Source organism: Aquarana catesbeiana, linkage group LG09 (assembly GCF_042186555.1).
Source record: "Aquarana catesbeiana isolate 2022-GZ linkage group LG09, ASM4218655v1, whole genome shotgun sequence".
Lineage (NCBI taxonomy): Eukaryota > Metazoa > Chordata > Amphibia > Anura > Ranidae > Aquarana > Aquarana catesbeiana.
Window position 1 is genome coordinate 235,416,235 of NC_133332.1, and position 26,934 is coordinate 235,443,168.

At 43.5% G+C, this 26,934-nt stretch overlaps 1 protein-coding gene across 3 annotated transcripts in view; it reads right to left on the reverse strand.

Moving 5' to 3' along the window:
* The window catches only part of LOC141108400 (ectonucleoside triphosphate diphosphohydrolase 8-like), a 71,823-nt gene extending 45,171 nt beyond the window's left edge, over positions 1–26,652 (reverse strand). Inside the window, exons 1-3 of one of the 3 annotated variants that reach the window (XM_073599982.1) lie at positions 26,549–26,614; positions 25,756–25,809; positions 12,773–12,906 (exon numbers count right to left, since the gene is read on the reverse strand). In XM_073599982.1, coding sequence (XP_073456083.1) covers positions 12,773–12,898 — 126 coding nt within the window. In that variant the 5' untranslated portion in view covers positions 12,899–12,906; positions 25,756–25,809; positions 26,549–26,614. Of the gene's footprint in view, positions 1–12,772; positions 12,907–25,755; positions 25,810–26,548 lie in introns of all 3 variants that reach the window. The other 2 variants (XM_073599981.1, XM_073599983.1) reach the window with 2 other exon arrangements.
* Between the last annotated feature and the right edge of the window lie 282 nt (positions 26,653–26,934).

The following is a 26,934-nucleotide window of genomic DNA, read 5'->3' on the forward strand; positions in this document are numbered from 1 at the left end:
GTTGATGCTTTCTCCTCTCCCCTGCAGCAGCTCAGAAGCTGCTTCAGATACAGGGGAGCCTGCGAGCCTGGAGCTGCGAGATCACATGACCAGACCTTTTTAAAAAAAAAAAAAACTTTTTTTTCTTCATAAAACAGTTACAAATAACTTACATTTACTATCTATTTCTCTAAATGCCTTCCTCTGCCACTGTTCAAATTGTCACCTGGCTGTATTGACACACTCCCCGTTCTATCGCTCTGCCATGTCCCATATGAGTCTCCTTTATGTGCAATTTCTCACTCTGTACTACAACTCTAAAGCTAGCGGTAGATGGAACGCACTTAGGCCAGTTCAGCAGGGACTGACCACATTTCGATCTACCTATGGCAGAGAGTCAGAGAGAGAGAGTGAGTGTCAGAGAAAGAGAGTCCAACCTAACAATTGGCTTTTCTCAAACGGGATTGTTGGAAAATTTCCACTTGATCAGCTCATGCAGGTAATAGGCTGCAGCTCTGATCAGTGTATTCTAACAGCAGAGGAATTCCCACTGTCAGGATAGAATTACACAGCGGGGAGGATTCCCTTTATCTTTCTGAAATGTGTAGATGGGGGGGGATCCATCTATGGCCAGCTTAAGTGCAGCCATTATGAGCGCAGCACACACAGGCGTCACAAGAGGCATGTAGAGCCTCTGTCAATCACTGCTGGGGGAAGGAGGTGAGGTGTAGATTGTTTGCTCTGTGCTCCTGATGTCCTTGGTGTTCCTGGTGAATCGTCCAAAATGTGCTATGTTGGTGGTTTTCTCACCAACATCTTTCAATTGAAAAATCATAATAGGCAGTTTGAAAATTGTCAGTCCAGTAGCGGCTACATCCAATTAGATGCAACCACTGTTCAGGTATTCTGACAGCTGGTTGCTAGATGTCAGAATACAATAGCTATAGTGGGAGATTCATCATTCTTCTGCATAGCATTAACAGGAATGCTTTCATTCAGCCTGCATGCGATACGAAAGAAATCTAATCATATGGCCAGCTTTACCATGGCTGCCTGGCAACAGAAAAGCACCCAGTCGTCAGCAGATAAACAAACAACAAATTTAGTATACCGTACAATAACATTTTACTTTTTAAACTTTCATTTCCCCTTACTGTGATTTAAAATAACATGTCCCCTTTTCTGATGAAGTGACAGATCAACAGCAAAGAATAGAGGGCAGAGATGATTTTGCAAGAGCCATACAAACAGGAACTGAAATTGGTTTGGCAGCAAATATTAGAACGGTGTTTAACCAAGGACACTTGCTATATTTATATATATTTCCTTGTGCTATACCCTCTGAAGTCATCTGACTTCTGGTTCTTTTTGCTGAGTTCCTAAACCAGCTCAGGGTCAGATTGGGGATGTACATAGAGCAGCAGGAAAGGTACAGGAAGAGAAGTTAGAAGCAGGATGGACCACAGTCTCAAATGGCATTTTGATAACTGTATGCAGTGAATACATGTAATAGTATTTCGGTGTATATAAATACATTAATAATCATAGGTGTGTGCAGGGGGCGTGCCAGGTGTGCCTGGGTACATCCTAATCACTGTGTGTGATGCTGATTCCCCCTACTATCCCTGTGTTCCCCCCACCGCGCAGTGCTGCTGGCTTCCCTTCTCTCCCCCAGACTCCTGCAGGGGATGTTTTAGAATGGAGAGTGGGGGAAGGGGCTAGTAGATATGTTGTTTACCGGCCCCTTCGTTTTCTAAATGAACACAGTAAAAAGACTCGCTCACTGTGTTCATTCATAACGTAGGCATAGTGGGATGTGTTTACTATGCCTCAGTCTGTGAATGAACAGGAAGCCACGCAGCACAGAGCACTATCCCATTCATTCCCTGTCCAGTGTTTTTGAGCTTTGGGGTGTACACTCTAATGCAATAGGCGGAACACACCTATGATGATATGTTTTATTTATTATTAATTTATGTGTTCATTTTATTTCAGATGCCTTTATTTGTATGGTTTCTCCCACACTGACATGCATGCTGACCTGCCTAGCAAAAGTGATGGTCACAGTGGTTGGAATAAACCATAGCACTGTCAAGGGAACTGAGCAGTAGCAGCACCAGTTGTTTAACCACTTCAATACAAGGCACTTACACCCCCTTCCTGACCAGACCAATTTTCAGCTTTCAGCTTCCTTTTTTTCACACAAATAGAGCTTTCTTTTGGTGGTATTTAATCACTAGTGGGTTTTTTATTTTTTGTACTATAAATTAAAAAGACTGTACATTTTGTGAAAAAAAATGCCTTTTTCTTTGTTTCTGTCATAAAATTTTGCTAATTAGTAATTTTTTCTTCATAAATTTTGGCCAAAATTTATACTGCTACAAATTTTTGGTAAAAATAACCCCAATTAGTGTATATTATTTGGTCTTTGTGAAAGTTATGGCCCGTACACACGATCTGAAAATCATACGAAAACGGTCCTCCGAGGAAGGATCGTATGATATTCGGATCGTGTGTACACTACTTTCGGCAGCCGATCACGACCGTTCATCTGATATTATTCGATTGGACATACACGAAAATTTACCTCATACGATTCCAGATCGTACGATTTTCGTTTAGTCAGTATAGTTGTTGTCCGAAAATACAATACAAATACATTACAACACATGACATCACTTCCGATTATTTTTTTTTTTTTTTTGTCTGTCGTACGAGAATTTTCGTGACTTTATTTAGCTATTCAATTTCTACTTGCGACTATTAAGCAAGAACAGTCGTACGATCGGTCGTACGATATTCAGATCATGTCTACGGGCCATTAGAGTCTACAAACTATGGTGCCAATCACTGAAAATTGCTCATATCTGATCAGGCCTTCAGAACATCAGGTGAATCTCATTTCACAAGTCAGGAAAGTACAAATACTCCCCAAATGACCCCTTTTTAGAAAGTAGACATTCCAAGGTATTAAGTAAGTAGCATGGTGAGCTTTTTTAAGTTGTAATTTGTTTCCCACAATTCTTTGCAAAATGAAGATATATATATATATATATAATAATTTTTTTTTTTTTTTTTTTTACAAAATTGTCAAATTATCAGGTTATTTCTCACACACAGCGTATGCATACATCAAATTACACCCCAAAATACATTCTGCTACTCTTCCCGAGTATTGTGATACCACATGTGTGAGACTTTTGCACAGTCTGGCCACATACAAAGGCACAACATTGAAGTAGCACCTTCAGGCGTTCTACGAGCATAAATGACACATCTCATTTCTCAACCACCTATTACACTTTTGAAGGCCCTGGAGCACCAGGACAATGGAATTGCCCACAAAATGACCCCATTTTGAAAAGCAAACACCTCAACATATAATCTATGAGGCATAATGAGTCTTTTGAATGGTTCATTTTTTTTTTTTTTTTTTTTTCCAGAAGTTTTTGGAAAATGTGGGAAAAAAAATAAACGCTTTTTTTTTTTCCATTACACAAAGTTGTCAATTTATAAGATATTTCTAACACCTAGCATGTATATAGCAAAAATTGCACCCCAAAATACATTCTGCTACTCTTCCTGAGTATGGCGATACCACATGTGTGAGACTTTTACACAGCCTGGTCACATACAGAGACTCAAGATTGAAGAAATACCTTCAGGTGTTCTAGGAGCATAAATTACAAATCTCATCTCATTTAATTCCTACCTATCACACTTTTGAAGGTCCTTGAGCACCAGGACAGTGGAAATTCCCACAAAATGACTTGATTTTGGAAAGCAAACACCCCAATGTATATTCTATAAGGCATGGGTTGCAAATGGGTACTCGGGTACTCTGATGAGCTGGTGACAGGTACTCGGGTACTCTGATGGGCTGGTGACAGGTACTCGGGTACTCTGATGGGCTGGTGACAGGTACTCGGGTACTCTGATGGGCTGGTGACAGGTACTCGGGTACTCTGATGGGCTGGTGACAGGTACTCGGGTACTCTGATGGGCTGGTGACAGGTACTCGGGTACTCTGATGGGCTGGTGACAGGTACTCGGGTACTCTGATGGGCTGGTGACAGGTACTCGGGTACTCTGATGGGCTGGTGACAGGTACACGGGTACTCTGATGGGCTGGTGACAGGTACTCGGTTACTCTGATGGGCTGGTGACAGATACTCTGATGGGCTGGTGACAGATACTCTGATGGGCTGGTGACTGGTATTCGGGTACTCTGAAGGGCGGTGACTGTTACTCAGGTACTCGGTACTCATATGGACTGTGACAGGTACTCTGGTACTCATATGGACTGTGACAGGTACTCTGGTACTCATATGGACTGTGACAGGTACTCTGGTACTCATATGGACTGACAGATATCAGATGAACTGTGACAGGTACATTGATGGGTGGTGACAGGTCCTGTTTATTGTGGGGGAGGCAATCAGTGTGTGATTGGTATGTACTGTAAGCGGTAACGAGATGTTACCGCAATCTCCTTCTCACACACGATCAGTGTGTGAGGTGGAGAACCCGGTAACCTCTCGTTACCGCGGTTTGTTGACATTTAGTGATCAGTTGTGAAAGGATCACAGCCGATCACATGGTAAACAGCGCCGGCCAATGGCTATTTACCAGCGTCGGTGACGAGCAGTGTTCCCGGCCACCGACGTGTTCGCGCACGTGCGCTGTGCAAAGTGAGGCGGTACCACCTGTGATCGGCCGTGACTTCATCACGGTCGATCACGTGGTAAACAGCCATGACCAATGGCTGTTCACCCCCCTTGGTGGCGAGCGTTGTCTCCGTGACACGCCGCCACCGAAGGAACAGGGATGCGTGCACAAAATCGCACGCATTCCCTGTTTAAATGGAGAGACGTCATATGACGCCCTCCCAGAACGAGAGCCGCGCCGCCTGGCCGTCATATGACAGCCGGCGGGCGGTAAGCGGTTAAAGAGACCCTGTCACTAACCAAAAATTCCAGAAAAGAGTACAGAAAAATCAATTACTTTAAATGCTCGCTTGCAGTGTTTTTTCCTTTCCATAAACAAGTTTTTAATTACTTGCAATGGACTTTTGTACTTGCTAGCGAAATTGACTACTTTAGAAGCAATCACCAGCAAAGCCCCCATTTTTCTTGCAGCTCATAGCCCTCTTCTCTACTGGGAGTAATGTAATTACTGTCTGCGCTGACGCAACACCTCTACCTCTCCCTTCACCAGATTACTTCACCTTTGTAATAGCCAGAAATGTAGCAAAGGTCAATACTATAGTGTCACTTGAATGATAGCCCTGACACCACAGACAAGATGGCGCTGCTCAGCAGCAGTCTTGGGGCTTTTAGATGTATATAAAAGGAAGGCTTTTACAGGTTAATAACACATGTATAAAATATGTTAAATGCTCATGTACTCCTAAAGCCCCATGCACACCAGGCGTCTTACACCAGTGCATTAGACTCCAACGGGTAGAAGGCACAGGTGCACTGTCCAGCCCCTCTGCCTGCAACTTGAAAAATTCTATGACATGCTGAAAGCTGCTGCAGCTGGACGGTGCACCAAGTGGTACGAACAAGTAGGGCAGTATGTGCCAGGGGATGAATGCCCAGAACACAAGATGTTTGCACTCTGGAAACTCGTTCCTGGGCACATATTGCCCTAAATGTTAGTACCACTCAGTGCACCGTCTGGCTGCAGCAGCTTCCAGCCCCTCATACAATTTTACAAGTTGCCGGTAGAGGGGCTGGATGGTGCGCCTGTGCCTTCCACCTACACCTAAAATCCGGAGTCTCTCGCAACAGAGATAATTGCCCAGTGTGGATTAGGCATAAGGTAAGATTGTTATTGATGTTAATGGTCTGGTGACAGGGTCTCTTTAAAAGCTGCACTGGGAGTGTCGTTCGTCCCAACACTTGTCACTGTCACGTTTTCTGGACAGTTTGGGCTGCATGTAAATATGAAAGGAATGGGACATAAAAAAGGAGATAATATACTGAATGCTATCCTTAAATATATTATTACAGTGGCAAGAAAAAGTATGTGAGCCCCTTGGAATTAACTGGCTTTCTGCAGAAACTGGTGATTAAATGTGATGTAATCTCATCTAAGTTACAACAATAGACAAACACAATATTCTTAAAGTGTTACTAAAGGAATAAAAAAAAAAAACAAAACAAACATGTTATACTCCTGCTCTGTGCACAGAGCAGCCCCAATCCTCCTCTTCTCAGGTCTCCCACTGCCACTCTGGGCTCCTCCCCTCTACTGAATGCCCCCATAGCAAGCTTTTGGGGGCTCTGGATCAGACCTGCACAACGTTCAGGAGGAATTTTTGACCATTCCACTTTGTAAAACTGCTTCAGGTCAGGCATATTTTGAACAGCTCTCTATAGGTCATTTCACAGCATCTCTATGGGGTTAAGGTGTGGGCTCTGACTGGGCCACTCCAAAAGGCAATTTCTTTTTTCTGAAGCCAGTCTGCAGAGGATTTACCTCGATGCTTAGGGTCCTTGTCATGACTCATCACCCAACTTCTAGTAAGCTTCAGATGGCGGCAAACACCATGGCATTGTCTTGTAGGATAGATTGGTAAACTTAGGAATTCATTTTCATGATGACGGCAAGGTGTCAAGTCCCTGAAGCAGTGAAGCAAGCCCAACTCGTGATGTTCCCTCAACCATACTTCACCGTTGGGATGATGATTTAATGTGGGTTAGCCATGCCTTTATTTTATATTTTTTTTTTTTTATTTTTTTGCTATACATAGTGCTGAGTATTCTTCCTGAACAATGCAATTGTTTTGTTTCATCAGTCCACAAAACATTTTCCCAGTAGCGTTGTGGTTTGCCAAGGTGCTCTTTGGCAAACCTCAGGCATGCCACAATGGTTTTTTTTTTTTTTTTTTTTTTTTTTTTTTTTTTTTTGAGAGAATGCTCTTCCTTTGTGGTAGTCTGCCATGGATGCCCTGCATTTTCATAGGCATACATATGGTAGACTCATGAACAGGGATGTCAGTTCCAGTGATGCCTTCAAGCCTTTAGCTGTTACTCAAGGGTTCTTCTTTACCTCATTGAAAACTCTGCATTGTGCCTCATCTTGGCTAGGCACCCACCTCAAGGAAAAGTAGCCATGGTACAAAAATGTCTCCATTTATAGACAATTTGTCTGGCGGTCGTCTGATGGATGCCTAAACACTATGGGGAGATTTACGAAAACTGGTTCACACAGAATCTGGTGCATCTGTGCATAGTAACCAATCAGCCTAAAAATTTAGCTTGGTCAGTTGAGCTTTAACAATAAAACCTAGAAGCCGATTGGTTACTATGCACAGCTGCACCAAATTCTGTGTTCTCCAGTTTTAGTAAATACCCCCCCCCATGAGACAAAGCATTGTATCTCTTTCCAGCCTTATGCAGATCAACTACTCCTGATTGTATGTCTTCAGAGAGCTTCTTTATGCAAGGCATAGTTCACAACAGCTGATGCTTCTTATGAACAGCAGTCATAAAATGTTTGAGTAGCTTTTGTCAATCAAAATAGCTCTAATGCCGCGTACACATGGGCAGACTTTTGTGGACTTTTCGACGGACTTTCGAATGAACGGACTTGCCTACACATGATCAACCAAAGTCCGACGGATTTGTATGTGATGACGTACGACCGGACTAAAATAAGGAAGTTCACAGCTAATAGCTGCCCTAGCGTCGGTTTTTGTCTGTCGGACTAGCATACAGATGAGATTCAACCGGACTCGAGACGGTTGGAAAGATTTGAAACCTGTTTCATTTCTAGGTCCGTCGAACTTTTGGGGAAAAAAAGTCCGCTGGAGTCCACACACGATCGAATTAGTCCGGTTCGTCAGACCAAGTCTGCCGTAAAGTCCGCTCATGTGTACGCGGCATAAACCACACCTCCAAACTCATATCACTAATTGGAATCTAGATGTTTAAGCTAATAAATCCAATTAGCTTTCGTTGACATAATTAGTCTATGGGTTCACTTTTTTCCTTCAGCACTGTGAATGTTAATGGGTGTGGTCAATAAAGACACAAGAAATTAGAATTGTTTGAGTGTCATCAGCTTAAAGGAGAAGTCCAGCCTGAGCTCGTTAGGCTGGGCTTCTCCTAAGGGTCACAGAAGTGCAATTCATTTTGCACTCCTGTGACCCATTTTCAAGTAGAGCAGTCTGAAGTCTGCTGACATCACCAAGATCAATCAAGGCACCGCGTCATCACTAATCTGGGAGTCTGGATCCGCCAGGTGCCTGGACTGATGGGCATCTCAGAGCCTCTCAGTGGCCACTCCTTGCCCCTCCACAGCTCAGAGCTCCAATGAGTGTGGAAGAGCAGAGCAGGAGACTGCTGACTGACAGGCAGCGGCTCTCTGCTCGGGGAGGTAAGAGAACTGATGCCATCTGCGGTGTTCAGTGGCTCGGTTCTCAGTGAAGAGGCGGCGGGGGGACAGATGCAGCATCAGAGCGATGCTGCATCCACCTAGGTAAGTATGATTATGGGATAAAAAAAAATCCCATACTTCTCTTTTAAGCACATTATGTTGGTCTATTGTAACTTAGATGAGGATCAGGTCACATTTTATGGCAAATTACTGCAGAAAACCAATGAATTGCAAGGGGTTCACATACTTTTTGTTTCCACTGTATATGCAGTTATCAGAATGAAGCCCAGAAGCTGTCAGTAGTCTTTAAAGGGTCACTTCAATTAAAATTGATTTCCATTGTAGGTTGTGTCTGGTCAGTGATGTCTCCTGACAGCTTCATATATCGCTTAGTAACTCTATTGACTACCTGCCCTCCTTGGAGTTTTGGATGTTTCTTGCTGCCTTTGGGGTGTTTTAGTTTTTCCTATTATTATTATTATTATTATATCCTCTATCACAGGGTTAGGCAACCCCCCCCCCCCACTGGTGCCGCAAGTGGCACGCGAAGCCTCTTTTGCCGGCACCCGACTCCCTCCCCATCAGCAGAGCAGGGCAGGGAAATGTCAGTGAGACACTAATGCATTCAAATTTAAGAATTCCCCACGCCACACATGCACTGAGGAGGAGGCACTGCACCCCCACACATTGTAAAAGATGGGAAACATTGATTGGTTCTCTAACTTTGCTGTAGCTGCGATCGTCAGCTTTTGTGATGGGGAAGAGATTGGGTGCAGTTCTGCTGGGGGGGGGGGGGGGTGCCTGTTTCCAGGAGGAGGACTGTCATTGGCCACTGCTAACGCCAATCGCAGTCATGCTAGCCCTGTCCACCATCTGGAGGAAGATGACTCCCTTGGTTGCCACTACCAATCTAAGAAAGAAGGGATTTCACTGTGATTGAGAAAACCACAATCGGGTGACAGTTTGTGGAATTACTGTTGAGCTTCTGGGAACTTTGTTGAAATTATTCCTGTACATTGGTGGAGCAGATGAGAAAGTGGGACAGTGGTGGAGCAGCTGGGTTCAGTGTTAGGACAGGTGAGAAGGTGATTAAGTAGTGAGACAGAAGAGCATGGGGATACGGAGGTGGAGCAGATGTGCAGGGAGGTACATTGATGGGGCAGATGAGCAGGGGGGTTACTGTGGTGGGACAAGAGCAAGGGAGTACAGTGGTAGGGCCATGTACAGGAGGTACAGTGGTGGGAGGAATGAGAAGGGGGTTCAGCAGTGGGACAGAAAAGCAGCGGGGTACAGTGGTGGGACATATTTGCAGGGAGGACAGTGATCTGAGACGTGAGAGTGCAGGATGTTAATTTCTCACTACTAAAGTAGTTTACAGCATTTACTTTATAAAAAATCCTTTTCGTGATTGAGAGTGAAGTGAATTTTTTGTGGATTTTGTTATAAATCGGCATGCTCAATTTCTTTGAAAACATTTTTCGCCACACTGTTTAAAAGGTTGCCTACCCCTGGTATATCATATGAAATGCCAACAGGAAAGATGTTTCAATGGGCACCTTGCTAACAAGTGGGTCTCAATGGGGAGCCTTCTCTAGCTATAATTACCACTACATATTGTCCTTAAGAGGTCTCAGGAGCACTGGAAGTAACTGAATATCTGAAGAAATGTGCTGATAGTTTGGCCCTCATTACCACCACGGATATCACCAGACTACAGTTATGATGTGAGTAAACATGCAGTAATCTCTTGATGAGCAGCAAACACTTACCCATCTGCTGTAAATATTTGCCATCTGTACCCACCAACAAGATATAAAACACATGGATCTGTTGAGTGAATTACTAATGGTATTTGATGCATCGGGGAAGAATGGGTGCAGTGGAGGCTTTGAGGTTGACCAGAAGGTCGGTACAATCAACAGTCAACCGATTAGTGTAATCCTTGGCCTGTGTCATTGGTCCTAAGTCTAAACATAATGTGTTGTCTCTATGGCTAGAGAAAGCTTTGTGGTCGTTGGTCAATAGTCCTAAATTTGAACGACCAAGGAAAACAAGATATATGAAACCTTTGTACTTCCATCCACAACTCCATCTCAAAATAGGAGGTGGTATCAAAAAGTTTTGTGACTAGTTTTGTAATGCCAACAAATGGCAGCATAAGGCTGCACGCACAGTCACAGGGAGCACCGACCTTCAGAAGTCAGCGTGCCAAAAGACCTCGTCCTGTGTACATTGAAAGCTGTGTAACTGATGTTGTTCTGACCAGGTGCGTTACTATGTCTGCTAAACTGGCCAAATCTGCCACAGAGACGTTTGACATGATTTTACAAGTTTACAGCGATGATACAATGAGTTATTCGTGTTTTGAGTGGCACGCATGCTTCAAGAGGGGAAGAACATTACTGGAACGAGAGATTAGGAAGACCTTCAAAATGTCAAAACTATTCGGCAACTTTTGCATGAAGATCGTCGATGAACAATTGCGAGTTGCACTCAAAACACCTCAAACGGCTCATTGCAGCATCGCTGTAAACTTGCCGAATCATGTCAAAAGTCTCTTTTCCAGATTTGCCCAAATTCTCGCAGAATTTCACGTTTGCTCTTTGTTCTATCTTGCTGTCCATGATGACCTAGCAGACATGGTAACACACGTTGTCAGAATAGCACCAGATGCACAGCTCCCAATGTACACAGGAAGATGTCTTTTAGTACACTGATTTATGAAAGTTGGTGCTCCCTGTGAATGTGCGTGCTGCCATTTCTTTGGTGTGTTACAAAACTAGCCTCTAAACTTTTTGATACCACCCAAACTATCCTCTGCACTTCTCTCAAGACCATCTGCTCTCTAGCCCCCTCGTCACCTTCTCCCTTGCTCCTTTCCAGGACTTCTCCCGAGCCTTTCCTATCCCCTGAAACTCTCTATCCCAATCTGTCTGGCTATCATCTACTCTGCCTTTAATCCCTGAAAAACTCATCTCTTCAGGGAAGCTTACCCCCACCTCTACAACGAATGCACTTAAACTTTCACCCACTAACTTCTCCTTCAGGGTTGGGTCACACTAGCTTGCATGGCAAACGCAGCATTTTACTGTACGGGAGGCTGTCATTCTAAGCCCCAGCAGGGAGCAAGGCAATGTGGGTTCCTATGCCTCCACACGATTTATTTATTTTCTTTACTATGTAGCGCTGGTAGATTTCTAATCTACCGCTGATAGGTAAATTTAGTGGGTTACTTGTTAGGTGAAGCTCTGCCTCTGTTCCAGCTTGGCTGAGTTGTGTGTAATTTCACACTGTGCCGGTGGGTGTCGTCACCATGGGCCAGTGTTGGAAAGGCAACGCGCTGAAGCGTATGAGTGCTCCTCTGTACCGGAGACAACACGGTGGAGGTGGTCCTCCGAGCTGCATTCTGGGAGGGGGGTATTTATGGGACAGACGCCATGTTTGCGGTTCGTTTTCAGCCACCTGCTGGCCCTCCTGGCCGACAGGTATGCGTTAGGAGTACCACCACGGGGTCCTCCGATCCGGAGGTCCACGCGACTGCAGCGTGTGGGTGGGCCCAGAAACCTGTCTGGGGCCTACCACAGCGGCAGAGGAATGGTCCTGGGCTGTCTATCCCGAGTGAAGAATCTGGACAACTGAGGAGATCCCAGGGGAGGACCCATCATGGAAGGATCATGCAGAGTACTGGTCTGGAGAGGGGCCTGGTGACTCAGTTGGAGGATGTATCCTGAAGTAATCTTACTGCATAGTACTGCCGGGTCGGCTTAAAGGTTCAAGTGCTGTGTCTGATATTCACCGTAAACCAATACATCCCATACATAAGGGTTTACAGCCACTTCAACTTTTGATCCAGTTGTCTGGCATCCTTTGTAACTTTTTATTGGACCACTTAGATACAAGATTATCAAGTCTAAAAAATATATAATCCTATGTGATAGTTGGCTTGTGTATGGGCCCCCTTTAAAAAGAACCCAACAGAAATATGGAAGATGTCATAATAGGGGCTGTCATCCTAATCCTTCTTTCATTCGTTTTGAGAGTCATCTAACATCTGAAAATAAAAAACAACTCAGCAATGGCAGCTTCCATATTTCTCTTGATATGTCCCCCCCCTTAAAAAACCTTCCATAGAAGAAAAACATGGCCTAACATTGCTCACCTTCTTCTTTTAGAACTGTATCACAGACCAGCAGCAAGTATGCAGTCAGTGAAGGCAGATGTGCTGAGCTGCATTTTCTTCCATGATAGGGTGGCTGCCAGGCAACTTTTTTCAGAAGGGGGGGGGGGGGGGGATCCGCAATAGAAGCTTACATTTTTCTCTTATGACAGGTGCTCTATATGATGTCACCAGGTCATGTGATCGATACATAGTGCCATCGCCGCAGAAAACACTGTTGGGTATTACCTTGGTTCCAGGAGGAAGTGGGACTTCGCTGCTCTTCACCAAACTCAGAATTAGCGCAATTACCACCGATATTACTGAGGCCACCAGCAACACCAACAGCGCCACCTGCTTGGAGTCTAGACCCATTATGTTCACTATATTGGATGAGAGAATATCAGAAGTACTTGGGTTAATAAAATAAATAATGCACAAACAATCCTGTATTATTATATAGGTGCTTTACACTGGAACTCTGGCTGACCTTTTTGTTCTGCGCTAAACATCTAGCACCAGGTCATGAAATATATATTTACTTAGGGCTACAGAGAGAAGAGGCAAAAAGATAGGAAGTATGTCAATCACATGGCCCCCTTTCTTTCTGGCTTTGGTGGGGAATGTAGCCACTCCAATTTCCATCCTGCAATAGCAATGGCTTGATGTTCTAAGAACAAGAGTCCCTCTGCACATACTACAGAAAACCTCAATTAGCAGCAGCCAGCAATTCAACAAAATCACTTCATCCTCAAAGTTCACAGCAGAAGCACTGCAGTTATTGAAGTTGATCTCTCCTACCTCACCCTGCTGTTTTATTTATATTAGAGAGTAGAAGGTAGGAAGGTCATTACTGGGAGGGGGGAGAAGAGATAGCTGAGAGATGAGGACAAAAACAACTTAAATGCTTCTGCTATGACATTTCAGGATGAATTGTTCTATAGTACTTGCAGCTACAGTGGTCAGTGAGGCAGGGGCGTACCTACAGGGGTCACGGGGGTCGCAGTTGTTATCTGGCCCCATGATGCAGCCCTCCTGAAGCCTGGATAGGAAGAGTGGCATGAGCGGCTGCATATAGCGGGACCAATCTCTCCATTTTCCTCCTGCAGCTGCTGAATGCCTGTGGGAGGGAGAGAAGGAGAAGCGTGCCTTCAGTGGCTGCAGGAGGAAAATAGAGAGATTGGTTCCTCTATATGTAGCTGCCCCTGCTGAATCCTAATTCTTTCTACTGCACCCTGTATGCTCTCCAGATCTCCTGTGCTCCTTCCTGACCCCCTCATCCTCCATTTGTCAGGATGGAAAGTAGGGAAGAGGCTGGTAAACGTGTGTTCCTTTTCTGGATTGAGAGTCTGTGATCCGTATCGATCACTGACTCTGTCCATTTATAACTGAAACATAGTAAACTGTGTTTACTATGCTTCCGTTTGAACGAGAAGCTTTGTACAGAGCTATTCATGTTCATTCATTCAGCACAGCTGAGGCTGCAGAGCAGAATATTGAGGGCTGTGTCCTCCATGTCTTTTCTCTGTTTTAAAGGTGAAACATCAGAAGTCTGTTTAGACCAGTGTTTCTTAATCTTTTTTTTTCAGTCGAGGCACCCTTTAAATTTATGGACAATCTTGAGGCACCCTCCAAAGTAATGGACAGTCCATTCTAAATGGCACCCCATTCTAAAATGTAAAAACTATTCTAATAGTTTTTACATAATGCAGCAACATCAATACACATAGGACACCCAATGTTAGAGGTGGTTTATTCTTCCAAAGCAAATACACTTGCAACTAGTGCGACTAGTATTTCAGTGTTTCTCTTCTCCCTCAGTTTTTCCTCATCAGCTAACGTGACCCTAAAGCTGATGTAGAAACGCAGGGGAGGGTCAAACAAGGATGATATGCAAGCAGCTGACATCCTCCTTATCAACTGATGATGTCATTGGTTGTTAGGTTGGCAGCTAGAAGGTTGTATTGGTGTACAATGAAAATCTGTGGCTTGGTGTAACTAAAAAGGCAGGCTTCATCCACCCGCCGGCTTGAATACAATTTTGGGGCAATTTTTAGGCATTTTGCCAAGGCACCCTTGAAGAAACCTCAAGGCACCCTGGTTGAAAAAGGCTGGATTGGGCCCCTGATATTTTATCAAAGCCCCCCAACAAGGGCTCCTAAAAAAAAAAAAAAAAAAAAAAAAAAAAAAAAAAAGATAAGCAAATGGTAAAAAAAAAACCCATAAAAATAAAAAAATATATAAAACTACTGACACCAGCGGCGGAACTACCGGGGGGGGGGGGTCACAAAGGTCGCATTTGCGACTAGCCCTGGCTTTCCGCCACCAGGCTTAGGGGGAAGAGCCCCAGCTGGGGGTCAGGGAGGCCCTTCATGGTTTCTTGCACCTGAGCCTTGAAGGTTTTAGTTATACCACTGCAGTGAGAGCTAGTTTTTAAAATTCAATTGTTGCTTGTTTGGAACATGTAAATACTTAAATGTCCACAGTCTGGCTACAGGGTCACTTGAAAATAAACCTAAAGTCCGGTTTATCATGTAGCTAACAGTGGGGGAGTTTAGCCCTAAAGTCAGATTATATGAGACCAGGGGCGTCTTTAATATTGATTGAACCCTGGAAAAAAAAAAGGAATGTGGGCCCCCCCATGCTGTTTCACTCTCCACCTGCTCTGAGACATACAATAAATAGCAGCGAGACTCAAAATCGGTTTATTGAATCAGATCAGGCAGCAATTGTGATTGGTTGCCAGAGGTTACAGTGTCTCATTACCGTTTACTGACTGGTTGCTAGAGGTTACAGCACATGGTTTCTTCTTGTTTGGTTGCTAGAAATTACTGTACATCAATACTGCTCACTAATTGGTTGCTAGAGGTTACTGCACATCATTACTGCTTACTCTTTGGTTGCTAGAGGTTACAGTACATCATCCCCTCACTGCCTGCACACCATGGACTGGGGAGTTGAGGGGACCCATTAATAGACAGAAAATGCCTAAGGAATCCTAGGACTCCCGGGATCAGTGGCAATTCTAGGGGGAGGGGAGGGTGTGATCAGTGGCAATGCTTATTTTTTTTACTGGCTACCAATATAGAGGCGTTTCAGCTCTGGCCACCAATTTAATAGGGGTTACGCTGACCACTAATATAATATAAGCATTCACAGTACTACCAATGTAAGGAGGGATTGACACTGACCACCAATGTAAGGGGGATATTCACACTGGCCACTAGTGTGACTGAAAGGATTGTACACCAAGCCCCAATGTAATGAGCAGATTTACACTGACCACCAATGTAACTGAGACGTTTAGCCTGTGTTCACATTTGTGTGTGTGTGTTCTGGGAACGCATGCAAAATCACTTTCCTGGCACCACAGAAACGCGCTACCCTTTAGCAGATACACAGCAGTGCCATTAATTGTTAATGACACCCTCAGGCATCTGCTGACATGAGCCTTGGCACCGTGTGATTTTGAAAAAGGGTTTGGGACTTTCTTCCACATTTGTAGCACATAGAGCAGCCCATTGAAATGAATGGGCTGCCCTACACATGACCTACTATCTTTATCCACCCTGTCAGTACACCTTTGCATCCTAAAACCCATGCTAACCTCTGCACCCCAAACCACCCCCAACCTCTTCACTCCAATCTCCCTCCCCTTTAACTCTACCTGCCTCCTCTGCTCATCTTTGTACCCATCTTCCTTAATTCTATACATCCCCTTCTTGCGCACCTGTGCACCCCAAACTGTAATTCCCTCTCTGCCTACCTCTGCACACTATCCTCCCCCCACCCCACTAATTTTGCTTACCTTTGCAAAATAGGCTGAGATGGTAGGCTTAATAACCACAGTTGTAGGCAGGACTTTCAATCATGCCCCTTTGTCTCCCCAGTGTGCAGCATTCAGTATAGGCTATGGTGGATATGACCTCATGGGGGCATAATATACATATGAATGCTGCCGGTCTGATGCTATTTACATATGAATGCAGCTGCTATTTACATGTCAATGCTGGTATTTACATGTAAACACAGGGTTTGCAGGTGAGTCATCTGTACACAACAATAGGGCAGAGCTGGGCAGCATTAGTAACAGAACTTCACACTGAGATATCAGGACACAGCACAGGACTAAAACCTTAAGGGACGAGGGAATTTAAACTGGAATAATTGGCAAGTATGAGGCAGCTGATTTGGGCCCCACAAAAATGACGGGGCCCAGGGCAGCTGTCCCTTTTGCCCTGCCTTAAAGATGGCCCTGTGTGAGACTATATCAGAGAAGCATTTTTGCATAATGAAAGCAGGCAAAATGTGGTGCCTGCTGTTAGGAATGCAAATTGACATTTATAAAATGTCAAAATTTGTGCCCCATTACATTCAAAATGTAATGGGGCACAAATTTACTTCAAATGGAATAAAAATGTAATGTAAAGGAGGATTCCTGGTAATTACATATTGCTTAGTTTTAAATATGACTTTTTTTCAGTTGGAATTTTTCCTTAATCGAAGGAAAATTTAATACCATTGATCTCACCACAGAATTTTTCATGCATGTCACTGGAAAGTAATTGTGACGCGAAGAAAGGGATTGGGTTTCCTGTATAGTGAATGCAGTAATCATGCGCACCTAGCGCTAAATGACTCCATCTTCTCAGCGATGTCTGGTCAACATTAAAATAGGGTGGATTGAAAGGCTAAAAGCTTCTATAAGAGACTGTGCAATCTACCAGTCATTAAATTCCAGCTGTTTATAATAGGCTGAGATACTGTCTGACTTGGGTCCCTAAGATTTTACTTTTTTAAGTGCCCATATGGGAACAATTCTCATATCAAGCAACCTACAACAATATGGTAACTTCCAAACACAACCTTAAACTCAATGTCACTCTTCTGTTGTCACATCCACAGCATGAAAATTCCCACCAACCATGAATCAAAAGCATGCATGCCATCACAAAAAATAACCTCCTTTTTACATGAATAGGCTACTTAATCCTTTAAGATTCACATACTGTAAAGACGGCCATAGATTGGGGTTGCAGGAAAGAAAATCGCTCAATTCCCCCATCCACACAGTCAGTGTGGATGGTGTGTGTGTGTGTGGGGGGGGGATCCCTTCCATGGAGCTATTATGTTTTCCCAGTGGGGATGGGAGGGGGGGACATCCCAGCCGGGAGAACACACAGTAATTATTACTAGTGGCTATAGACATTGGTAATAATCGCATGGAAAAATCCACCAGGCTGCAATTTACCTGCTCATGCATGGTTCGTATCTTGGGCGGTCCCTTTAAATCTTCTGGGATTTGAACCCACTATGGCCAGCTTAAGTCGATTGCTAGTAGTGACAATCTATTTGGGAGACAGTTGCATGTTTTGTTCTATTTCTGACCTGTGAAGACAATCCTGGCTGACTGATCTTGGGGAAACTGTTAATTAGCCAGGCTGGACTTTCTCAGCCATTTGTGATTGTGCATTTGGGATAAGGCCAGTGCCATAGAGGTCTACACAGGACATAAGCAAGTAAAATCTGCCAGTATGGGTTTGTGGGTTTACAGAATGATCCTTCCGCAGAATAACTATACAGAGACTACAATCTTGACATATCACTAAGGGCACCATTTAAAGTAGACTGCCATACTTCAGATTTCTGTTCCTGATCACCTGGAGTCTTTGGGTGTCCCTGCCCATCTGTGTGTTCTGGCTTCTCCTATTATCTTTCTGTAATATTAAAACAATATAAATGCAACAGAAAGAGTGGTAACCCCTCATAATGACCACAGTGGTTAAATTGGGGAACTCTGCACGAGATTGCACTGATAAAGTCCTCAAAAGATAGAAGGAACTGTCAGGTGCTTTTAAAGCGGAACTGTACCCTTCGATTCAAGGGTTTCAAAAAGCAGTTACATTCCTGGCATGCCGGCAATGTTAACTGTAACATTTGCTGGTACTCTCAACCAAACTGTCAGACCATCAAAAAGCTGGAAATATAACTGATCACATGTGCAGCACCATGGCAGTTTCAGATCAAACAGAAACTAAAATGGCAGCTACCATCGCTGAAAAGGATAGGAGGATTTTGTTCCGCTTTAATCACTTGACGTCCAGAAGGTTTAACCCCAGGGGTCTTAAACTGTCGACCCTCCAGCTGTTGCGAAACTCTGCCTGTGGGAGTCATGCTTGTAACTGTCACCCTTGCAATGCCTCATAGGACTTGTAGTTTCCCAATAGCTGGAGGGCCGCCAGTTTGAGACCCCTGTTTTACCTTCTTGACGACTTAACATTTTTTGCTATTCAATACTGTGCTATTCTAACTGGCAATTGCTCGGTCATGCAACTCTGTATGCAAATTACATTTTATATCATATGTTTTCACACAAATAGAGCTTTCTTTGGGCAGTGTTTTTTTTTTTTTTTTTTTTTTTTTTTTTTTTAATCTCCATTTTCTACTTTGTTATAAAACATATATAAAAAAAAATCAAATTTCTTTTTAAATTTAGGGCCAAAATGTATTCTGTTATGCCTTTGGTAAAAAAAAAAAAAAAAAACCCAATAAGTGTATACTAATCGGTTTGTGTGACGGTTATAGCATCTACAAACTATAGTGTGTGTGTATATATACTGGAATGTATGCAGCTAGAACACTATACTAGTTATGTCAGTGATCAGCGACTTCTAGCGGGACTTTACTAATTCGTTTTAAAAGTCTAGCTTTAGCAGGATGTGGTGGGACATTTGACACACTTGACCTTTTATAATTTCACTCACAACTGTAAGTTATGCAAACTAATGACTAGAACTTCATAACTATGACTTCTCAATTTACGGAATACCTAAAATTGTTCCAACCAGTGTAACTTAAAGCAGTATTAAACTTGGAACCAAAAATGTATCCTATTCCAGCTCATCAATCCTTAGATGTTGTGACTGCATTCGTTTTTCTTTTTTATGCTTTTTCCACCTCTCACTGGTGATTTGGCCATTAACACACTCCCTGACTTGGGGTACTTAAAGTCTGAAAAAGGGAGCAACAGAGACACCTCTGGACAGCAGCATTATCAGTCCGGGGAGGGGGGGGTGTTAGATGCATTAGCAGATTTAGATGCACTAAGGCCCCTTTCACACTGGGGGCGGTTTGCAGGCGCTATTGCGCTAATAGCGCCTGCAAACCGACCCGAAACAGCCGCTGCTGTGTCTCCAGTGTGAAAGCCCCGAGGGCTTTCACACTGGAGTGGTGCACTAGCAGGACGGGAAAAAAAGTCCTGCTAGCAGCATCTTCGGAGCGGTGTATACACCGCTCCTTCACTGCTCCTGCCCACTGAAATCAATGGGACAGCGCGGCTATACCGCTGGCAAAGCGCCTCTGCAGAGGCACTTTGCAGTGGTTTTTAACCCTTTCTCGGCCGCTAGCGGGGGGTAAAACCGCCCCGCTAGTGGCCGAATACCGACAGTAAAGCACCACTAACAACCGCCCCCGCCCCAGTGTGAAAGGGGCCTAACAAATTGAAACCAAACTCCAGCTCACACTTTTTAAGCAATTACAGTGTTTGGTTTTTTTTTTTTTTTTCTTTTCTTTTGAGATGAAGGTTTTACAAAAATAAGTAAAAGCTGTTCATTGTAAGCACCTCTGTCAGTGTTTAAATTGTTTGTCTTAACTCTCTAATTGCTACATCTGGAGGACAGATTCTTCTGTTGAAAAACAACAGACTTACTGGCCAGATCAGCAGACGAAAATAAAGGAACGAAAGCCTTAAGAAAAAAAAATGAATGCAGCCAACACATCTAGGAAATGTTAAAGTGGTTGTAAAGGCTCAAAATGTTTTACCTTCATGCATTGCATGCATGTAAGTTAAAAACCTTCTGTGTTCAACAGTGCCCGCAGCCCCCACTAATACTTACCTGAGCCCCATCCCGATCAAGCGATGTGCACGAGAGCCTCAGCTCTCCTGGGTCTCTCTCTCCTCATTGGTTAAGACAGCAGAGGTAGCCATTGTCTCCTGCTACTGTCAATCGCAGCCAGTGAGCCAATGAGGAAATGAGCGAGGGTTGGGCTGAGCCACACTTCGTGTGTGAATGGACACACCGAACACTGGTTCGGGAGGGAGCCTGCTCGGGTGCCCCCATAGCAGGCTACTTGCTGTGGGGGCACTCAGCAGGAGGGGGGGAGCTAGGAGAGCCGGCAGGGGACCAGAGAAGAGGAGGATCGGGGCTGCTCTGTGCAAAACCACTACATAGAGCAGGTAAGTATGACTTGTTAAAAAAAAAAAAAACCTTTAATATCACTTTAAGATACTGAATAATGATTGCTTTCGGGTTTATTTAATACTGCTTTTAACTCTAAAGAAGAAACCGCTCCAGCCCACAATGTGGTCTTCATTTTTCAGTCTCTTAGACATCGAAAAGGTAGTTTGTACCCCCTCCCCTCCCCAGAAAGTGGGACTTTAAATTGGCAAAGACACTAATAAATTGGTTAAAAAATAATAGATTTATTAAACAAAAAAGACAGACTATGCTAAAAAATCATCTTCACATGATGATTGATAAAACAAACACTGACAATAGCCCAATTACACATAAAATGATATCTTGCAAATGAAATATAACGGTACACATACAAAGTAGTTTCACTCCAATGTCTGATAGTACTTTCCGGTGTCCAACATTGGGGATAAGTCCTAGCGGTACCCAACGCGTTTCAGGTTCAAAATCCTTTCATCAGGGGTTATTATATAGGAGGATTTATAGTCTAAACGAGGTGAACCGTAATTAAAACAAAAAATAGTAATATTGCAGCAAGAGTAAAAAATGGCGTTGTCAGTGGGTGGTGTGTATGGAGGTTTTAATTCAACCTGCACACCTGGAGTTTTTTTTTGGCCCAGCGGAGGAAGATCAAACAACCTGGTCCTTCCGATGGAAGTTTTAAATAGGTATAGACACAAAGCTTGCAGTCTCAAAACGAGGGGTCTCACAGTACAAATAAATTGAGGATTATAGTCAGAATCCTGCATTGGTAATAAAGCTATGTTAGGGGGGTCCGTGAGGGAGTGCCACAATCGACTTGTGTAGTTCGATAGATCGACTTGGGTACAATGAGCCTGCCCATAGATGGTTAGAATCTCGGCTGATCCCTGCTAAATCGGCCGAGATTTAAACAATCTATGATCAGCTTACGTCTTGTTCTGGCTGACAATATCATGCCAATATATTTTAATGTAGCACCCTGATGTTTAGGCAGGGTTGCTCCTAAATTTACATGCCAGGTATAGTTGCCTTGGACAATTTGTGAGGGATCAGTTGAGTTCACCCTAAGTCTGCAGTTGCTGCACTTCTTTCTTCTGTCACTAGGTGGCCGGGTGCTTGGTGACATAAGATAAGGGCAATGTAAGAACAGATTAGGAGTATATGGGGTATCTCAGCCAATGGGCAGGGGTTTTCTTAAATCCCTTGGCCTGTTGGGAGAGCCTATATATTCGGGTGGAGTCAGGTGATTGGTGTTCTGTGCCACCTGGACAGTTGTCTGGGTGGACGTGTGTTGTGCTGCCCCGGGCTGCTAGGCCAGAGTCTGAGGCCTATCCCGGGGACATCTGGCTGCTAGGCTGTCTGAGGGCCTATCCAGGAGCAAGAGAGCAGCGTAAGGTTGGGACTGCGGCTTGCAGTCCAACCAGAAGTGACGGTTCTGCCGGCCAGAGAACCTGTCGTGGTCAGAGGTAGAAGGGAACCTGTTGCCAGTAAGGGACCCACAACCTTATTACCAGGGACCACAGTGAGTAGCTGAAGCAAGTATCGAAGCAGTATTCTCACCAACCGGGGACGGTGAAGAATTGGATAACTTCAGCAGGTGTCAAGCCAGGGACCCAGCCAGCAGAGGTGCCGCTTGCAGAGCAGCCTTGTGTGCCAAGCCAGGGACCGAGTAGGCCAGTAGGGTGACTCTTGAGGAGTATCTGTGAGTGTCAAGCTAGGGACCCAGCAGGGAAGCAGGGGTTACGCTTGAGGAAGATACTCAGTGAGAAGGTTGGAAGAGCTCAGGAGATTCAGTGGCGATTGGATCTGTAAGTCTAGTGAAAGACTGGGAGCTCCGTGAGTAAAAGTCTACAGTGAGAGACTGTAGTGTAAAAGCAGAACTATTCTGTGTTGCCAATAGTTAAATACAACTTCCGTTAGGGACTGTTACAAGATTGTTGTATTGGAGACAGAGGTCCTACCTATACAGAAGTGGTATCCGGCTGGAGACCTTCCCCTGTATAGCTGTCTACCTATAGAAGTCTCGGATTCTACCAAGTATCATTGCATTTACTCAAGGGTGTCCTGGCCCAACCCTCTCTCCCACCATTCTATTAATCTCTTTTGCATTTAAAAAGTGTCTGGCGCCCATCACTCCATCTCGCATCGCACCCACCAACACTGGTAACCCACTCTACAAAGACGGATGTCAGCTATCCCTGACTCTGGTGGTCACCATTAGGCCTTTTGGAGGTCAGGGACCTTGCTACATATTGGTAACTAAAGTTTTCTTATGTCTCTCCACGACTCTAGTAATTATATATTTGTCCTAGCCTAGGATGTCCAACACTCTTGTGAAAAGAATCCCGGTGTTCTGCCGAGAAAGTTGCCCTCGGCGGATAAGGACCCCTCTCTACTGCACAGGCGCTGCGCCTGCGCAGTAGGAGCCGGCGGAAATAGCCGAAGCCGAATAGTTGGAAATCAGCTGTACACGGCGCTTGTAAGAGCGCCCCTCGCGGGCACGCTTCGCTCGCCACGCTTCGGGCACGGCCTCGCTGCGCTCGCCACTTTTATATTCTCCCTCTAGGTCCACTTGGATGGCGGGGCTTGAACGTGGACCTAGGGCGCAGGCGCTGGGTACAGCTGATTGAAGATTTTCAGCTTCGGCTATCTTTGGCGGCTCCTAGTAGTTCGTACTGTGCAAGCGCTGCGCCTGCGCAGTACAGCGGGGTTCTTATCCGCCGGGGGATCTTTCTCGGCAAGACACCGGCATCCTGACAATTTTCTAGGAGTAAAGTGATGACCAAATCAACCAGTAAAGTTTTAGCTGCCTCCTCTCCTTGAAACTGGACACCTACTCTGATTGACTGCTATGAGCAAAAAAGCATGTCTCTTTACAAACTGTCTCATTTATAAAGTTTGCTCACAGTACAATCCAAGATCTAATAAAAAAAAAAAAAAACAGAATGTTATTCCATGACATAGTAAGATCATGGACATGAGAGAAGAAAGAACTGCACAAAGTGAAATGTATTTAGTGACTGTGATGATTTCACTGTGTGTGTGTACAGTTCAATGTGTGTACAGCTCTGAGGAGGTAAACCAAACAGATCATGGAACCAAAAATAGGAGATCTACCCTCTCTCTTCTACAATTAGTATAAGGTCAGAGTATTGCAGTGCTGCTGGGAGACAAGACAAAGCATCATTTCATCCTTTTGGTGCTCAAACAATTATTATTGTCATTTATTGGAATGACAAATGTCAGCATGACAGTTCATTGGATAATGGGTATGATGATAGGTTCAGTGTACGGTTAGGGAGTTGGCTTACATTTAGGGGTGTATAAAAATTACAGGTTACATATAGGGTTAAGCTGGCCATACACTATACAATTTTCTTATTCAATTTTCTTTAGATTTACCTTCAACTATGTAGTGCAAGGGCCTGCCTGATTGCATACACATTGAAAGTGTTTAGGTTTGACCTCGTATTAAATGGTTTTGGTAAATCTAAAGGAAAGTTGTACAAGAAAATTGTATAATGTATGGCCATCCTTGGGATAGAAGTAATTTTTTTCAAATTCACTTTTTTTTTTTTTTTTTTTCAGGTGAGCTAAATACATGTTTGCGGGTGATAAATATTGGTGTCTGAAAAAATGACTACGTTTTTTTTGTTTTGCCAAAAATGAATGTACTGCTCTAGGTAATGTATATTGCATGAAGACAAAGTAAAGTTGTCACTAAATGGCAATCAAACTTTATCTTTACTTCCCTCCCCCTCTATTTCCTTTCTTTGATCTTTACTTTTTTAGTAATCCCTCCTTCTCTGCTCCCTTCCTACATTCTTTCCTCCTCTTCCCCTCCTCCCCCTTCTCCTCTCCACCTTTTTTTTTTTTTTTTTTTTTTTTCCTCTTCCCCTTTTTTTCCTTTCCTCTTCCCTTTTTTCTTTTCTTTTCCTTTCCTCCTCTCCTCCTTTTCCTCCCTTTCCTCTTCCCTTTTTTTTCCTTTCCTCTTCCCTTTTTTTTTCCTTTTCTCTTCCCTTTTTTCTTTTCTTTTCCTTTCCTCCTCTCCTCCTTTTCCTCTTCTTCTTCTTTTCCCTTCCTCTCTTTTTTTCACCCCTCTCTCTTCTTTTTCTCGCCTCTCTTCCTTTCCTCTTCTCCCTTGCTTTCCTTTTTATTTTTATTATTATTATTTTTTTTTTTCCTCTACCTTCATCCTCCAAGGATACTGCAGGATTTCAGTGCACTTACTATAACCAGAGTGATAGGAAGTCAGCCCCTTGCATATGACAGATCAGATGAATTGTGCTCTATATAGGTATGATGCAATAATCAATGTGAGAGAGCTGCCATCACCATCCACCTGCTGCAATGTTCAGTACGAAGCCCGCAGGGTGGAATTTATTCCTAGAAGATAGCTTGGTTACATAACTTTCAAAAATGATTTTAGGATCAGAGCCTATTTTTAATTTCAAGCTGCATTGTATGCTATTACCTAGACAGCAGTGTGCAGATTTCAAATCTATCTGCAAACATACACACAGTTGGGACCTCTGCTTTTATTTTGGCTTTAGAAGCGAATATGACGTTTTGGATTTTTTTTTTTTTTTTTTTTTTTACTAGCTAAAGCAAGAACTAAAGAATTTAACTATAAACCTTAAGGAATCCCAAATGCAACAATGTTCAGCCTTTCTTAACCTTTTCAACAGAGAGGAACCCTTGAAATAACTTTCCGGTCTCAGGGAACCCCTGCTAGAAATTCCTTTATCTACAGCTCATACATTAGTGTGATGGTCAGTGAGAAGAATGCTCCTTACATTTCTGGATGTTGGGAACAATTCCCCCCTTGCAAATAGCTAAAAGGGTCAATGGTGTCAATGGAAACTTATCTGAGAGGTAGAAATTGCTCATTGCTGAAGAAACTCCTAGCAACCTCTGGAGGAACCCTAGGGTTCCATGTAACCCTAGTTGAGAAACCCTGATCTAAATGAAGACCCTGGATAAGTAAACACTTACATTTTAGATTCCTGTTTGCTCTATAATTTTATGCTTCTCTTCATCTTCCCACTGCTGTGAAATGACAGTAGATTACACACTCCGAAGACTGTACTTTGACAGCAATGACAAGCAGTTTGCAGTTGTGTAGAACATATCTAAATTTTACTGTCCAAAAGAATTCCAAAAGATTAAAATCTTACGTATCTGATTTTTTTTTTTTTTGGTAACTACCACACAGGTATAATACAACAGTTTTAAATTTTTTTTTTTTTTTTATATATTTTGTGGCATATAGAAAATAAAAAATGAAATCTCACCCACAGCAACACTGTCATTCAGTACGTCAGTAAATCAGAACCATAAAATAAAATTAACGATCGTTTTTTATAGGGGGCGTTATTTTAACCGTTGCTCTTTGTTCATTAGAAAACAAAAAGGCACAATGCAAGTTCTTAAAAACCACATATTGTCCAATCAGATTCACAACCCAGGGTGCTGTATTATGCAAATTACAACCACAGCGAGCTTGCATAGTTGAAGTCTCGCAGACCTACTGCACCGTTCTAATAACCTAAGACATAAGGACCCAGTGTGATCATAGGAATGCCAGGGGCCAGAATATAATATTAATATGTAGGCACAGCACACCATGTTTTGGCATTTTAAGGGTGCCATAATAATCAGCAATCCTCTTTCACACAACTATTTTTAATAAACTAAATTCTGAGCTGGTATCAGGATATTCCATTCTTTTATGTTCAGATCCCCAGAAAACTAACAAGACCAGTTTTCAGATTTCCTTACAACATACCTGTATCTTGGCACTGGCTGCTGTGATCTGCTCCTCCTGCGATGCTGAGCAGGCCAGGACAAAAGTGAAAGGCTGCTTCGCCTAAACTCAATTTAAAATCTCTCTTCCCCTCCCACTGACTGTGTACAGAGAGCTCAAACCCTCCTTTACTGCAGCCATACCTAATGCATGCTTCTGGAATCTCACTTAAAGGCTGTTAACCTCTTATTTGCCGCCTATGCCATGATTTATTATGGGCACAAGTAACTGAATATAAGTGCACACCCTTCCCCTTCATAGAGACAGCCTTTCCCAATGATTTTTACAATGCGATCCCCCTTGAAATAACTTTCATGTCTGAGGAAACACCTGCTAATTACTATAATCTATAACTCGTGGTACATTAA